At 40.4% G+C, this 17861-nt stretch overlaps 1 protein-coding gene across 2 annotated transcripts in view; it reads right to left on the bottom strand.

Moving 5' to 3' along the window:
• The window catches only part of LOC127805864 (DExH-box ATP-dependent RNA helicase DExH5, mitochondrial-like), a 93196-nt gene that overhangs the window by 48692 nt on the left and 26643 nt on the right, over window positions 1-17861 (bottom strand). Inside the window, exons 2-4 of one of the 2 annotated variants that reach the window (XM_052342676.1) lie at window positions 12805-12959; window positions 12626-12713; window positions 470-715 (exon numbers count right to left, since the gene is read on the bottom strand). In XM_052342676.1, the coding sequence (XP_052198636.1) occupies window positions 470-715; window positions 12626-12713; window positions 12805-12959 (489 nt within the window). Of the gene's footprint in view, window positions 1-469; window positions 775-12625; window positions 12714-12804; window positions 12960-17861 lie in introns of those variants that run through there. The other variant, XM_052342677.1, reaches the window with a different exon arrangement.

The raw sequence follows: 17861 nt of genomic DNA, 5'->3' as shown, positions 1-17861 counted from the left end.
AATTTATATATTACTTGATAGGTTATCAAGTATACAAGCCATCAAATATTGCATGCCATAGGTATTAGGTAATACATTAAGTCATTGAGAACACAAGTATTCTCAGCATCCAGGAAAGATACTTGTTACCTTGATCTGACTGTAAAGTTCTCTAAATTCATCAGAAAAGTTCATTAGTATTGTCAAACAAGTAATTATATAACAATTAAACATAACCATGCCATATTTGACCTGTAGATTATTATATCAGATCCATGCAAAAATTGCAGATACAGCTCCCTTCAGAATTGTTTAACTACACAATTACTACCTATTTACACAAGGTATAAGCGAAGTATGGATGCATGACATAGTGCATGCTTGGTTTCAACTTCTAAGACACAAAAAAAAAAAAAAAAAACAAATGTATTGACATACACACAATTGGAATGCTGTTTCATATTTGTCAAGGACTCAAAGTAGTATAAACCTGCCAAGTTTGTTGCTGGCTGCGCAATTGCATACTTCTTCTCCAAATGATCTTCTCCATGGCAGCCTTACTCTCTGGTAGTGGCTCAGGTTGCTCAAAAAGGCCCTCGTCAGTGGCAATGCTACAGCTACTACTTGATCTTGAAAAAGCATTATCCCAGAAACTTTCCACACTCCCAGACTTTCGAGAAAGATGATCTCCAAGATGACAATCCACTCTCCTTTGCAAACCAGGAGGCAAGATCACCTATTAATCCTTGAGAGTGTTGGTTAATTGCTTAAGGAACAAGGCTTTTTTCTTTTTCCCTGTTCAGAGGGTACAGCAAAATGAAATTGAAACATGCAGAAGTGCAATATTTACTGCCAATAAATGAACCTAGAGCTGGTTTAGGTTGCAATTTATTTTTGTTTCCACAAACAAGAATAGAGCGAGATTCGCCTCCAAAGAGTGCCAACAATATGTGAAAGATGAAAAACCTATCAAATCACATATAAGAATTGCACAGAAAGAATCAACAGAGACAAGAGTGTCCTTCATTACATGATAAAAAAACAGAAACATGTGTCGAGCATTTTATCCTATTCTATCTGGTCTTCTTATCTTATCTTTGAATAGGAGGTTGCAGTCATTAGTAGACTTATTCTTTTATCTCTATCCTCTTATCTCTAATTTTAAAAGTTCCAGATTAGGCGGTTAAGTTAGTGTCCTATTTTTAGGGAAGTTGTTTTGTTGACTCTCCAAAAACTGTATATATTGAGACTTATCCTTGGAATAAGATGATTATGTTCTCAAATTCTAACATGGTATCAGAGCTGTAGGCTCTTTTCTGGGAACTAAGCATTCTTCTTCGTGTTCTTGAGTCCTGCAAATTGTACTATTGCAAAGACAATATTCTACCCCATTTTCACCTGAGAGATTAAGCGATTTATACCAAGAGATCATGTCCACATCAACTGAATCCAATGGTGCTTCTGAGGCACCTACATCAGCACCTGTTAGCAGAGATAACAAGTTCACAACTCCAACAGGGGAACTGCAAAATATTCAAGCAGCCTATAGGCTGAATGGTAAAAACTATTTGAAATGGTCTCAGTTGGTTGGCATATTCTTGAAGGGAAGAGGCAAGCTGAGTAATGAAGCAAGAGCTTCTGGTGTGAAACAGAAAGAAAATCACAAGAAAGCAAGAAGAGAGGACATGAAAAATGCCTTGATCAGAATGAATTAATCAATAGGAAATAAGGCATAGCTGGTATATTTATATCCAGCTATCCTCGATAACAACCCAGCAGTAACCACCTCAACAATTTACAACAACTTAACTAAACAGAACTAAATACAACAGCCAGCATAACCAATTATATAACAATACAAGCTACTCAATATTAATCTCTTCTACATTCCCCCTCAGATTAGACCTCCTGGCAGAAGTAGAACAAGCTTTGGCTTGTCTGAGACTGCAGCAGAACGAGGATGCATAGGTAACAACCTAAGCCCAAGTTTATTACACAAAAATGACAACTTGTCCCTTGACAACTCCTTGGTAAAAATATCAGCCATGGAGAAGAGTGAGTACATATCGAATTTCAACCTCTCCATTCTCCACCTTCTCCCGAACAAAGTGCACATCAATCTCAATGTGCTTAGTGCCAGAATGAAAAACCGGATTCTCGGCTATGCTCTTTGCTGCTAGGTTATCACACCATAGAATTGGAACGCGAACTAATGGATATCCCAATTCGGAAAACAGAGACTTTAACCACAAGATTTCAATCACCCCTTGTGCCACTACTCAATACTCAGCCTCTCTCACAGATCTAGCCACTACTAACTGCTTTCTTGAGCTCCAAACTAACAAATTCTGACCAAGGAAAACACACAACCCATTAGGGGACCGCCTGGTAACTTTGCAGCCAGCAATCCCAAACCAATGGTTTTGAGATGCCAAAGCAACCGTTTGCAAGCCAACAAATTTGCAATTTTGGAGAGGACAAAAACTGGCTCAATTTGTTTACTACAAAAGCTATATCTGGTCGAGTATAGGTCAAGTACGGGAGAGAACCAATAATAGTTCTATAGAGAGATGGATCAGAAAAAAAATCCCCTTCATCAGTCAACAAGACTCCTAAGTTCATAGGTGTATCACAAGGCTTGCAATCTTGCATTGCTGTTTTTGTCAACAGATCCAATGAATACTTGGATTGGATAAGATATATACCACTAGCATCTCTATAAGCTTCAAAACCTAAGAAATAGTTGACAGAACCTAAGGTTTTGAGAGCAAAATGAGTGTCCAAATCCTGAATACAAGCTTGAACAGCAATAGGGTCAGAACTCGTGACAAGGATATCGTCAACAGAAACCAAAATGAATATCACAGCTCTAGCAGTCCTTTTAATGAACAGAGATGCATCAGAAACAACTCTTATAAAACCCTTGGTGGGAGGCATGTTGAGGTACCAAGGAAGGCTGGTAGTGGGGAATAAGGATGATCTCAAGAAGAGGATATTGCAGTCCCTACACGAGTCTACATTGTGTTGACATTCTAGGGTACAAAATACTTACCTTAGAGTGAAGCAGTTGTTCTATTGGCCTAGGCTTAAAATAGAAGTGAAGGAGTTTGTGATGGCTTGTGACACTTGCAAAGAGATGTAAGTATGAAACTGTGGCTTATCCAAGCCTCTTACAACCTCTGCCTATTCCTGACCAAGCGTGGGCTAGTTTATCTATGGATTTCATCGAAGGGCTGCCTAAGTTAGAAGGGAAAGATAGCAAACTGATGGTTGTTGATAAGCTGACCAAATTTGCCCATTTTATAGGGCTTACTCACCCCTATACAACCCAGGATGTGGCTAGAATTTTTCTAGATCAGGTGATAAAATTACATGGGGTCCCAAAGACCTTAATTTCAAATCATGACAAGATCTTCATTGGCCTTTTGTGGCAAGAGCTTAAAGCGGCTTTGGGGACCAAGTTAAACATGTCTACAACCTATGACCCCTAAGTCGATGGACAAACCAAGAGAGTAAACTAGAGCCTAGAGACTTACTTGAGATGTGTTAGCTTTCTGCATCCTAAAAGTTGGCATAGGTGGCTGTCATTAGCCCAATGGTGGTATAACTCTAACCACCATACTTCCCTCAAAATGTCTCCATTCGAGGCCCTATTTGGGTACAAACCACCTATCTTGCCAGCTGTGGGGGAATACACTACAGTAGCCACTGTTGAGGATTATCTACAACAGCGGAAAAAGGTTTTACCATAGTTGAAGAAGGAGTTAGCTTTAACTCAAAATAGGATGAAGCAGTTTGTTGACCGTAGGAGAAGTGAGAAAATTTGCAGTGGGGGAGGAGGTGTATTTGAGGTCGAGGTATCCTCATTAGAAGTCTATCTCTCAAGGTCCGGTGTCCAAACTCAGTCCCAGGTATTATGGACCATTTGCCATAATTGCCAAGATTGGGAAGGTAGTTTACCGACTACAGCTTCCAGAGGAATCCCACATTCACCTTGTGTTCCACGTTTCCCTCTTGAAGAAGTCTATAGGCACACAACGGGTGAGTCCTACACTACCCCTACTGCCTAAAGAGATTAAAGAAGTGGTGGAGCCTAAAGCCATAATAGATAGATAGGTGATGTACAAGCAAGGGGCACCGCTTATTTAGGTTTTGGTCAAATGGCAGAACTATTCTGCAAATAGCAGCACTTGGGAGTATCTACCCAACTTGCTCAAGCAATTTCCTAGAGTTGCCAGCCTCCTCAACATTTCTTGAGGACAAGAAATTTTAAGAGGGGGGGAGGGGGGAATGTCACACAATGGACTAGATCTTATGCAAATTTTTAATTTTCTCTTACTATTGTAACTTTTGTTTACTGTTATAGAGTTTGTTAGCCTAGGGGAATCCACGTGCAAGTGGTTATAGGGTGGCAGCAGGTTGTTATAACCATAGTGCATATAGAATCTGCTTCCTTGGCAGATTGTGTAAATTTTCCAGACTATCCCCTAAATGGATTATCGAGAAATATCAAGAAGAATTCTACTCACTCTCTCTCTTTCTACTTTCTTTCATTCTCTCTCTCTCTCTCTCTCATTCTTTCTATGCTCTGTTCCTTGAGAACGGCTTCCCAATTCACATCAGATTAGGAAGGAAGGCATTGTTAGGCTTAGGCCGTGACACTGTCCTCATCCAATCCACTCTCATAACAATATCACAGCCTCCTAATTCCAAAATTCTCAGGTCATTCGTAAACTCCTGTCGATGCATCATCCATTTAAAGTTGGTGTCATGACCCTAGGAACAATAGAGGGGCAAAATTGTAATAGGGTTATAATAATTTGTTAGGAGATATCTCGCAATTTGTTAGGAGCACATGGGTGCTGCTATGGATTCATTTAGCAGTTAGCTACGCCTATAGTGTTCTAAAAATCGGCTTAGGCGGCCGAGGCGTTAGGCGGGCCTTGGTCGCTGCGAATATAGGCTAATTGGCCTCCCTAGGGGCCAATCCGATTAATCGATCGTCAGTGGCACCTAGCCACCTGGGTCGCCTAATTTTCAAAGGTTTTAAGTTAGGGTTTTTAAGTTTTAAGAACCGAACGATCATTAAAGTCAAGTGCCTGTGTTGTGCCTAATTTCTCTCTCATTGCTGCCGACGCCACCAGTCGTCTCTCTTGGCCCCTAATTTCCCGATTTCCCTTGGCCCCCGTCGCCAATCGTCTCTCTCGCTGTTGGTTGTTCTTGCTCCGCCCTCCATTACGTACAGCCATCACCCATCATCAGTTTATATATATATATATATATAAGTTTCTCCGCCAACCAGTCCATTTGATCTGTGTGTATATATATATATATACACACACACATCAAAAACTTAAAAAAAAAAAACAGCAGTTCGCCTAGGCATCCTAGGTGCTAGGCCCCAATTTGGCACCCAACTAACGCCTAGCGCATTTTAGAACACTGCTCCCTTTTCTGTTGTTTCTCTCCGTCCTTCAATCATATTATTCTAATTTCTCCTCTAATTCCAATCACAACCTTAGGTAATCCTAGGAATGTGACAAATGGTATCAGAGCCAATCGTTCCTCCGCGGAAAATTCGATCGTTCTCTGGAAGTTGTAATTGAGCTGGTCGATTTTTCCAACTATAATTTCCGTCGCTGATACAGCATAGAAGAGTCCGACGACCTCTGTTAACTGCAACAGAGCCATCGGTTCTCGAAAGATCTTCGCTTACCAATTTCTAGGAGCTAATGGTAGATAAGTGATCTTCGAGATTGTAGCAGGCCAACGATTATTGAAAGCTAGTTTCAGAGTTGCAAAGCAGAGCCAGGCGATCATCGGCCGAGGCAGCCTTCCGGTGAACCGTGCAGTTTGGGTGGACGTCTCACCGATTAGAATTATAGAGCGATCGAGTTGGGCAAGACTCAATCATGGGGGAGGGTTAGGAACAGAGGCCTGGGTCAGTTGATTCCAAGCTGTTGAAGTTGATCACCACCACGATCGGAACTACCCACTAATCAAATTCATTCCAGTTAACCGAGCATAGGCGAGCAGAGCTCATGTCACCGTGATAGAGTGACTTGATCAATCAATTCCGACGAACCAAGAAGCATTGATGCATCACTGGCTAGGCTATCATGGGTAAGAGGTTCGCGATTGGAAGTGATCACGATTGGAGCAGAACCAGAGGAAGTAGATGAGAGGCTAAGCAAATTTGCCAACTGATAGGTGCGAAGCTTTCCATTAGAGAGCACGAGTCAGATCAAACCTAAGGAACAATCGTTGAACACCAGCGAGTGTGATTCATTAAGGCGGTCTAGACTGCGATTGAAATGCAATTAGGACTACTGACTTCCGATCCAGGCCGCAACACAACATCTAGGTGATTATCGAGAAGTGAAGCAGACCTAGGTGACTTCAAAAGCAAATTTAGAGTTGATCTAGGTTTGAAATTGAGAAGTGAAGCAGACCCAGATCTCGGCGGATTCCGTGAGGTGGATTAAGTCTGGGTAACTTCCTAAAACAGGCTGAGTCCGATTATTGACACGCTTTGGAAAAGAAGTGCGAGACTGTTTTCCAAATTGACAAAACTCACAATGAAAAGACGACAAACTAGATAAACTGGGGACCATCTTCTGAAACTTAGCCAAACTAGGATGTCCCAAACGATTGTGGATAAGAGCAGGAGACTCAGTCACCGAGCAAGCAATAGACGATGCAGGAAGGTTGAGATGATAGAGACCCTGCAACTCACATCCGACGCCAATCATCTGTCCCGTACCGCGATCCTAGATAATAACAGAATGATCATCAAAAGTGATAGAACAATTTAAGGCACGCGTAAGTTTACTAACAGAGACAAGATTAAAGGGACAATGAGGAAGATAAAGGACAGAATCTAAAGGCAGAGAAGGTAAGGGTTCGGCAGTGCCAATAGCTTTAGCAACCGCTTTGGACCCATTGGCTAATGTTACTGTGGATGAGGTTTGCTGGAACGTCTTATACTTGAGATACTTATCATAGTCAACCCCAGTGAGAATGACAGATTGCGGTGAATGACTATCAAATGACTCAAATCGAGAACCATCAGTATGAGCAACATTAACACGAGGAGGGCGGCCATGCAACTTATAACACAGTTCCTTAGTATGCCCCCATTGGTGACAGTAGTTACACTTGGAGCGTTTGCCCCGATTACCACGATCTCCTCCCTGTTTGCCACTACTCTGAACCTGTGAAACCATGACTAAATGATCACCTACAGAAGAGGGAGGCACTGTAGGAACAGATGAAACCCGAAGAAGAAGAGAATACACTTCATCCATAATAGGTATAGTAGGACTAGTAAGAATCTGATCACGAACAGGAGCAAGCTCAGGACCAATGGCAGCAAGAGTACACACCATGAAGAACTTATCCCGCTGAGCTAGATCCCCTGCAGCAGTCTTACCAGCAGGTAACAAGGAGTTAAATTCAGCTTTAATAAAGGCCATCCAACCAAGAAAATCAAGAAGAGTCAAACCCTGTTGTCGTAAACTGAGCAGATTAGACACCACTGAATACACACGTTGAATGTCATTAGTGTATAACGGCTTGACCTGAGCCCACAATTCACAGCACATGGTATAGTTAGTATAGATCGAATGAAGAGAGAGATCAATTGACTACCACAGGATACTGCACAACAGAGCATCAACTCTATGCCACTCAGGTTTATTTGTGGTCACATTCTTGACCTTGGTAGTTAGATGATCTTGTAAACCTTAACCCATACACCATAGTTCAACCGCCTTGGACCAAGAGATATAATTGGAACTGTCCATCAACTTCTCAGTAGCAATGTTTGGAGAGGATCAGAGCCAAAATACAAACCCTAACTTTTAATACAAACCCTAGCCGTCCTCGCCGTCACCGTTGACGCCGCCGCCCACATCACCAACGACCACCGTCGGTCACGTCGCCACCGACTGCCGCAGCCTGTCGTGCCACAGTCGTCGCCGCCCACTGCGCGCGCTACTGGTCAGCAACAGGTCTTCACCGTCCAGCCACCGATCACGCACACCACTATCGCGGTTGCGTTCACCGGCCTCCGATCTGTTGACCCTGGAAGACTGTCGCCGTTGCCACCGCCACACGCTGCCTCTCTCGCACTATTCACAGAAACGTTTTTGCTCTGATCTCTCTCACCCGTACTCCGATCGCAACGTCGTCTTCACCATTGGACTCGCCTTCTTCAGTCCATCCCAGCCCCGGTGGTTTTGTCACCATCCGCGGCCGTCGGTCACTGGCATCCGCCATCTGTTGTTGCTCCAGCGCGCCTGTTCTCTGTGCTGGATCATCCAGCCTTTATTTTTTGGCTTATTTAACCCTTTTGTTTCAGATCTGTTGATCTTGTAGGGCTCCATTTTGTCTAACATGGCTGGTACTAGTAAATCTAGCTCCTTCTCTGATACCATGTGAAACTTAGGAAAAAAACCTAGCTTTTAATATGTATATATCACTTAATTAAATTCATAGACTATACACCTATATATATATACAAATACAATGGGCCATGGGCCATGGGCCATGGACTCTAACATAGAATTAACCCTAGACTATAACCATATAACTCAACAAAAGCATTTAAGGAGAAGGGGAAAGGGATGCTGCTGGAATTGGGGACATTGACAGCTAAAATTGAAGAAGACCAGAGGGCAGTTCCGAAATTACTGAAAGGGGCATTGGCCGAATTTGGAAGAGTATTTACTGCTGCGGAAGGGCTGCCACCTAGTAGGGAAAGAGACCATGCCATAAACCTAATTCTGGGATCCTCACCAATGAGTGTAAGACCCTATCGTTATCCTTATTTACAATAGATGAGATTGAGAAGTTGGTGGGTGAAATGTTGGCCGTTGGAATCATTCAACCCAGTTCCAGCCCATTTTCCAGCTCAGTATTATTGGTTAAGAAGAAGGATGGGGGATGACGTTTTTATGTCGATTATAGGGCCTTGAACAAGGTTATTGTTCCAAACAAATTCCCCATTCCAGTGATAGATGAGTTACTTGATGAGTTGCACGGCGCCAGGGTCTTTTCCAAACTTAACTTAAAATCTGGTTACCACCAGATTAGAGTTAGGCCAGAGGATGTTCCAAAAACAGCATTCAAGACTCATGAAAGGCATTACGAGTTCCTAATGATGCCTTTTGAATTGATGAATGCTCTAGCCACCTTCCAAGCGTTGATGAGCGAAATTTTTAAAGATTATTTGAGGCGATTCGTGTTGGTGTTTTTCAATGACATTTTGGTGTATAGCAACAGTTTGGAACAGCATGAACAACACCTACGATGTGTTTTAAGAATGTTAGCAGACAACCAACTAGTGGCCAACAGCAAGAAGTGTGTGTTTGGGCAACTAGAAATTGAGTATTTGGGCCATGTTATTTCTTATCTAGGTGTTTCAGCTGATAGCAACAAGGTGCAAGTAATGATAGAATGGCCTACTCCAACAACGGTAAGGGAATTGAGAGGTTTTCTTGGGCTCACGGGGTATTATAAACATTTTGTGAGAGACTATGGTAAGCTGGCTCGGCCTCTAACGGAGAGATTAAAAAAGAACTTCTTTTGGGATGTGAATGCTGAACAGGCCTTCCAGCAACTCAAGGCTAAAATGGTATCCTTACCCGTTTTAGCCTTGCCAGACTTTGAGAAACCCTTCATCAATGAAGCTGATGCCTCTAGGCATGGAATAGGGGTTGTTTTGATGCAAGAGTAGAGGCCGATCGCTTATTTCAGCCAAGTATTCAGTCAGTTGGGGAGGAAGAAATTAGTTTATGAAAGAGAACTCATGGCCATAGTGTTTGCGGTGCAAAAATGGAGGCACTACTTGTTAGGCAAAAATTTTTTTATTAGAATGGATGAAAAAAGCCTCAAGTACTTGATGGAGCAGCAGGAGGTAAGTCTTGAATATTTGAAATGGATGGTAAAATTGATGGGGTACCAATTTGAGATACATTATCGGGCTGGGTTGGAATATAATGCGGCTGATGGGTTGTCTAGAATCTGCCACATAGCAGCTTTAATGGCTTTAACAATGCCTAGGGTGGTCCAATTGCAGAGGGTGGCAAGTGAGATAGACACTGATGAAGGACTGCAAAGAATTATCCAAGAGTTACAAACTGACCCCTCCTCCCATCCTAATTTCCAGCCCGTGGACAAGCATCTCGTCTACAAGGGACGACTTTACTTACCCAAGGGATCTGCACTAATTCCGTTGATACTCCAGGAAGTGCATGATGGAAGCGTGGGAGGTCATTCGGGGTTCTTAAAAACTTACAAGAGGGTGACGGCGAATGTCTGTTGGTCGGGTATGAGGAAGGACGTGCATTAATATGTAGGTGAGTGTTCGACTTGTCAACAAAACAAATATATCACCTTGGCACTGAGGGGACTGTTGCAGCCACTACCGATTACTAATCAAATTTTGGACGACATTGCCATGGACTTTATTGAAGGACTACCAAAATCTAACAAGGTGGACTCAATCTTGGCCGTAGTGGATCGACTTAACAAGTATGGATATTTTATTGGCCTTAAACATCCATTTACAGTTGGGGATGTGGCTGGAACTTTTATCAGGGAAGTGGTGAGGCTCCATGGAGTTCCTAGGTCTATTATGTCGGATAGAGACAAAATTTTTATGAGCAAATTTTGGGAGGAGATTTTTTTATTACAGGGCACCAAACTCAAAATAAGTACAATCTATCACCTACAAACAGATGGGCAAACTAAGGTACTCAACCAGACTTTGGACACCTACTTAAGATGTTTTGCTTCCTCCAAACCGAAGGCATGGTTCACTTGGTTACCTTGGGCTGAATTATGGTATAATACCTCCTATCACACAGCTGCCAAGTTAACCTCCTTTCAAGTGGTGTATGGGAGGGAACCGCCTCCCTTATTGCGGTTTGAGAAGGGAACTACCCCTGTCTCGATGGTGGAGCAACAAATGATTGAAAGGGATGTGATCCTAGATGAATTGAAGGCACAACTCTTAAGGGCACAGGCAATGATGAAGAAGAGAGCAGATCGTGAAAGAAGAGAAGTAAAGTTCCAGGAAAGAGACTTAGTTTATTTGAAACTAAGGCTGTATCGACAAAGGTCTTTGGTTGCTCGTGCAAATGAGAAACTAGCTGCCCGTTATTATGGCCCATTTGAGATTGAGGAGGAGGTAGGTCTTGTAGCTTACAAACTGAAACTGCCACCACATTGCCAAATCCACCCTACATTTCACGTGTCCCAACTACGAAAGGCTAAGGGTGCAATGAAGGCCACTATGGAACTGCCCCAACAGCTTAATGAAGACTTGGAAATGGTGGTGGAACCATCAGCAGTGCTAGGAGTGCGGTCGGGGGCTAGCAGGAACATGCGAGGAGCAGAAGTGTTGATTCAATAGAAGGGGCTTCCACCATTGGAAGCCACTTGAGAGCCCTATTCAATAATCCAACAGCAGTTTCCATTTTTCCTCCTTAAGGACAAGGTGAAAGTTGGGGGAGGGAGTGTTGATAGACCCCCGATTCACTAGAAGACATACCAAAGGCATCCAAGGAATCGGGGATAGTTTGGGAATTAGGCTGGTGGTTGTAACAGCCAGCTAGGTGGAGAAGGGGTAGAACAAGAATTACGAGGTTGTGTAACAACCTGCATGTGGGATTCCAATTTCGTTAGAGAGGGAGTGAATAAAAGAGAGGTGGTGGCAGGTGAGGAGGGGGAGAAGAATTTACAATGTTAGGAGAGATTAAGGGCCCTCTCGAATTGCCTAGTTTCCTGTTTTCTTTCTTTTCGGCTATAATCGGACTGTAATTCTTTTCTATTGAATCGGATCATCCTACATTTTCTGGGAGTCTTACCAAATAACTAGCAAGCTGGGAATGGAAGATATCCATTCACCAGCTTGAGGGGGGAGCATCAAGAGATAAGCATCTTATCCTATTCTATCTCGTCTTCTTATCTTATCTTTGAATAGGAGGTTGCAGTCAAAGTTGATCCATTAGAAGACTTATTCTCTCATCTCTATCCTCTTATCTCTAATTTTAAACATTTCAGATTAGGTGGTTAAGTTAGTGTCCTATTTTTAGGGAAGTGGCTTGTTGACTCTCCAAAAACTGTATATATGGAGACTTATCCTTGGAATAAGATGATTATGTTTTTCCTGCTCAAATTATAACAATGTGTGGTTTCCCTATGTGGTGTTATATGTGCTTGCAAGGCTTGTGTTAATGGTAGTTATTGTTTAACCTTTTCATGGATATTCCATTCCGATTTTTGTCAATGTACATACCTCCTATCATGAATCAAAAAAATAATAATAGTTCTTGAATAAATAAAATAAAGCACCGAGGAAGTAGGGACTTTTCAGCTTGCAAAGAAAACATAATACTGGAAAAGTGAGATTATTCTCTGATAAATTGAAAAACAGAATTTCTGGCAACATCCTTTGCAGTAAAACCTTCCTTATTTACAACAAAATTAAAAAATATATATATATACTTATATGATGAATAAAAATGTAAAAATTTGCTCTGCAGTACCAGAAAAGGACTTAAACCTAAATATGTTATAGATATCTGAATCCCCTGACAGATAAAATCGATGAATTAAGAAAAGAACCTCAATAAAATACCTCTCTCTGAGGACGCTTATCATCCAAATCAAATCTGTAGTTCGGCAGTGGAACCTTACTCACGACAACAACTTTTACATATAGATGACTGCCAAAGTATTACAGTTCAAAATCAATTTATTAATCAATAGTAAACAAAATGACAAAATACATTTTGTCACAAAGGTATTTGAAGATACCTATACAAACCCATTTTGCTTGCCAAGGCTGCAATTTGCTCAAAGTCACGTCTGTCCTTCTTGTCCCTTGAGACCAGCTCATGTTTATCTTTGCTGCGTAAAAGAGTTGTTAACTTCCATTTCCACCCATCGAGATTATCAGAGGTGGAAGCACCCTGACGAAAATGGCAGAAAGTTTAGACAAGTAGTAAGCAGCACATGCAAAAATAAACACCAAAAGTAGGGGCCATCTGCTATGTCTTTGGATATCAAATGCACATACATAAGCACAACTTGGTGTATTTCTTATCTATGATTTCTATGAACTGGATAAAAACACCAATATAAATGAGTGATATAGACAAATAGGCAAAGACAATACTAGGTCTGAACCTTAAATACACATAACAATGCAAAAATAAAAATTAATGTGAATTATACTAACATCTTCTGGGATTTATAACAATTATAGTAACTAGCAATTACAGAAACAACTCCATAGGCACCTAAAAGAGCACCAGCACTATTAATAATTAGAAAATATGGGCCCAACTAATTAACAAGTTCCAGAAAATGTACCTAATAGGACAATGAGAAAAACAGTTAAAAGGTTGTTGCATGGGTCAAGAAAAAGGCTGAAATAAGCAGAAAAAAAAAAAAACCCATCAAATAACCAGTGTTTTAAAAGGCAACGTTGAGGTGCGCACCAGGCGAGGCAAAGCAAAACTGTGGAAAAGTGAAAGTCTCCTTGGGCAAAACACCTTACTGGTGAAGCATTGCATCAAGCATTTGTGGTGCGCTTTTAATGCCCCCGTCGCTTCCCAGTGGAACAATAAAATTTAATGACTATTTGTATTCATACGCCTAACATTAAACTATAATATTTAGAGTTGTTAGGTAGTTTGACTTTAATTAGAAAACTTATTGTAAGAAAAAAAATTGACTAGCATAGAATTCTTATTGATTCAAATGAACTAATTGAACTTATTTTATTTAACTAATATGATTTACTAGTACCATTAATTACTAATAATTAAATCATTAACTTTTTTTCTATATTACTTGGATAATAAAACTCTGGTGAATCACTCTTATTTGTTATTGCATACTAGCAAAAAAAATATCCCTGATAACTAATACCATTTGATTACAAGCACCTCACATATTCAGATCATTCTCTTTTGTGACCTTGTAATGTGTTCATTTTATGCTTATTCTGTCATGTTTCCTTTTTAATATTTTTCTTCATTTTCTAGCTTTTTTTATTTTTTTATATACTTTTTATTTTTAAAATATTAAAAATTCAAAATTTCTTTGGCTTGGGTTGTTCACTCTGTGGCCCCACCAAAGATAAAACACCATGCCTTGTGCCTTCTCCTTCTAAAACACTACAAATAACAACCTGCGAAACATTTATCCGACTAGATAGTGTGTGCATATTTGCAATGATTTCAACTCACCAATCATCTTTATTATGAACATATCTTATGTAAGTCATTATAACCCATGTCATGTGTAAGAGTTTTTCACCAAATTTTGCTTAGTCTTGTTGATGTTTTGCCCAAGTTTAATATGCTAGAAGCTTAGAAGAAATCAGAGGAGACTATGATGATCGAATAGCAATTAGTGTGCAAGATATATCTGTAATTAACTGAAAATATTAGAGGTAGTTTAGACTTTATAAGAGTCGGTTATATCCCTAGGTTGGTCCGTCCCTTTTAGTTTATAAATATGAGGGCAAGAGATTAGTTGTGATCATCAATCATAAATCACTTCATTCTCTTGTTCGAGTGCAGTGAAAAAAAGAGAGAATTGTGAGAAGGATAGCTCTTGGAGTCTTTTGAGAGAATTGTGCTCGAGTTGTAAGAGAAGGCAAGTGATTCATTGTACTGAGTTCTTTCATTCTTAGTGGATTGTTCTCTCGGTGGAGTTGCTAGACGTAGTGTCATTTCCATGGCATGAACCAGGGTAAAATCGACATGCAAGACTTGTGGTTTGATCTCCTTTTCTATTTCAAATTCTGTCTTTCATATACTTTCTGTTTTGTGTATGCATTGTAATTGATTCGGTGAGTATTTAAGTGAGTTATTAGGTACAAACTGTGCTTCAATTTTAACAATCTGGTATCAAAGCTAAGGTCACTCAAACAAGAACCATCAAAAAACCTTATAAACCTATAGAATAATTGTCTATCATGGCTTCTGCAGTCCCTACTGCCCGGTACGATATTGAAAAGTTTGATGGCACTAATGATTTTGGACTTTGGAGGATAAAGATGAAAGCCTTGATGGGAAACCTAGGGTTAAAAGAAGCCCTAGAACCCCAGAAACCATTTCTTGAAATAGCTACTAATGAACAGAAATTAGAAGCAAATAGTTGCAGGCAAGAAAACGGTGAAAAGGCCTTTAATACCTTAATCTTGAATCTAGGGGACAAAGTCCTAAGAGAAGTGTCCAAGATGGAAACTGCCAAGGCATTGTAGTCTAAGTTAGAAAGCCTATATATGACTTAGTCTCTCTCCAGTAGGTTATATTTGAAAGCTAAGTTCTTTACTTTCAAAATGCAAGCAGGGCAAAAGCTCCAAAACCATATTGATGATTTTAACAAATTATGCCTTGATTTGGAAAACCTAAATATATCATATAAAGAGGAGGATAAGGCCCTAATTCTATTGCATTCATTACCTAAGTCATATGAGCATTTTGTGGACATTCTAAAGCATGGTAGGGACACCATATCCTTAGAGGATGTTATCGGTGCTCTGAATTCTAAAGAGCTGCAGCAGAAAGTAAAGATGAAGAAATCTGTTGGTGATGCCCTTACAACTAGATATAGATCTGAAAAAAGAGACCCTAAGGCTAAGGGGAAGTCTCGATCAAAGTCAAGAAATGGTAAGAAAAACTTTAGATGTTTTCACTGCCATGAGGAAAGGCATATAAAGAAAAATTGCCCAAAGAAAAAGCTGGAATTTTCAGATAAAGGTAAACCAGAATTCTCAAATTCTATATATAATTTTAACTATGATAGTTCGGATGCTCTTGTGGTATAAAGACATTCGGACAAAGAGGTGGGGGTATTAGATTCCAGTTGTTCTTTCCATATGTCACCCCCATATAGAATGGTTCTTGAATTGTAGACACATTGGTGGGGGGAAGGTTTTGTTAGGAAATAACCAAGAGCAAGCATAAATGGAATTGGGGACATTAAGCTTAAGATGTTTGATGGGATAGTTAGGACCCTGTCATCAGTAAGATATGTCCATAACTTAAAAGAGAAACCTGATTTCCCTAGGGGAGCTAGCTAAGAGTGGCTATAGTTATAGTGGCCATGGTGATGTTCTCAAGGTAGTTAGAGGATCACTTGTATCTATGAAGGCAGTCCTGAAAAATGGGATATTTGTTATGATAGCTTCCACATTATGTGGGGATGTGACTATAGGGGAAGATAAGATCTATGAGCGCACAAAGCTATGACATTTTAGGATGGCTCATATGAGTATCCAATGGCTTAGAGAACTAGTTAGTCAAGGGATTTTAGGCTCCGGTAAAATAACAGATTTAGATACATGCGAATCATGTATCTATGGAAAATCTGTGAAGGTAAAATTCCCTAAGAAGGCCCTCCATACCTCTAAAGGCCCCCTTGAATATGTCCATTCGGACTTATGGGGCCCTAGTCAAACTCTTAACTCATGGTGGAGCTAGGTATTTCCTTTCTATAATAGATGACTACTCTAGAATGGTTTGGGTCTTTGTTTTGAAATCCAAAGATAATACCTTTGATGCATTTAAGACCTAGAAAACTATGATTGAAAACTAAAAGGGTGTAAAATTGAAGGTCATTAGTACTGATAATGGCCTAGAATTTTGTAATAAAGAATTCACCCAATTATGTAAAGAGAGTGGCATTTTTAGGCACCTTACTGCCCCAGGTAACCCTAAGCAAAATGGGTTAGTTGAGAGCATGAACAGGACCCTCCTAGAAAGGGTGAGATGTATGTTGTTTCATGCTAGGCTTCCAAAAACATTTTGGGGAGAGGCTATTGCTACAATAGCTTATATGATAAATCAGTCACCTTCATCAGCCATAACTTTTAAGACACCTTATGAAATGTAGAATAATCATAAGCTAAACCTAGATCATCTTAGGGTGTTTGGGTGCATAGCTTATGCTCAAGTAAAACAAGGCAACTTAGAACCTAGGGCTGAGAAGTGTGTGTTTATTGGTTATCCATCAGAGGTTAAGGGGTATAAGTTGTGAAATTTAGAAGAAGAAATGACTAGAACCATGATAAGTAGAGATGTAAAATTTGATGAGATTTCCTTTATTGATCAAGATAAGGAGAACAGGGATAGGAAAGGGAAGGCAAAAGTTGTAAACTTTGAACAACAACAATAGGATGATGTTGTTGTAAATGATATTCCCTTGGAACCTATTTAGGACCAGCCAAGTGCTGGTGAAGGATCCTTAAGCCGAAATAGCCTCGACAGATCTATAGATGTGAGGCATTCATCGAGTTATGATGAAGACCAATACGTGGACAGTGCTAGTTCATCAAATACAATTGGAGATTTAATTGAAGCAAGGTATAATGTAGGCCAACTCCGCCTGGGGATGTTATCCACTGCCGGTCCCAAGCCCGGATAAAGGAGGAGGGTTGTGTTAGGTAGCCGACAACCAACGTAAAATTTAGTCGAATCCAAAACATGAACTCTAGACAAATTAAGAAAAAACGTTTGGGCGTGGACGTAACCCTTCATAGCGACGCGCTACACTGCTCGCGTGTAGTGTCAAGTGAGCTAGGGCCGCTGCATCGACGCCCGGATGTAGTGACAAATGAGCAAGGGTTCCCGCATTTGCTTGGACGGATGTGGGTAAAGAAGTTAATCCAACATCAAAATCAAAATCAAAATCAAAACAAAAAACAAAATCAAAATCAAAACCAAAACCAAAAACAAAATCAAAATCAAAAACAAAATCAAATTCAAAGTCAAAGCCAAAAACAAAATCATAGATTAAGGATTGGGTCATGGAACATAGGAGCATTAACAGGCAAAGCTATGGAAGTGGTAGATGTG

This window comes from Diospyros lotus, chromosome 7 (genome assembly GCF_014633365.1).
Source record: "Diospyros lotus cultivar Yz01 chromosome 7, ASM1463336v1, whole genome shotgun sequence".
In the NCBI taxonomy this organism is placed as follows: domain Eukaryota; kingdom Viridiplantae; phylum Streptophyta; class Magnoliopsida; order Ericales; family Ebenaceae; genus Diospyros; species Diospyros lotus.
The sequence above is the reverse complement of the archived record's forward strand: the minus strand, read 5'-3'. Positions and strand labels throughout refer to the sequence as shown.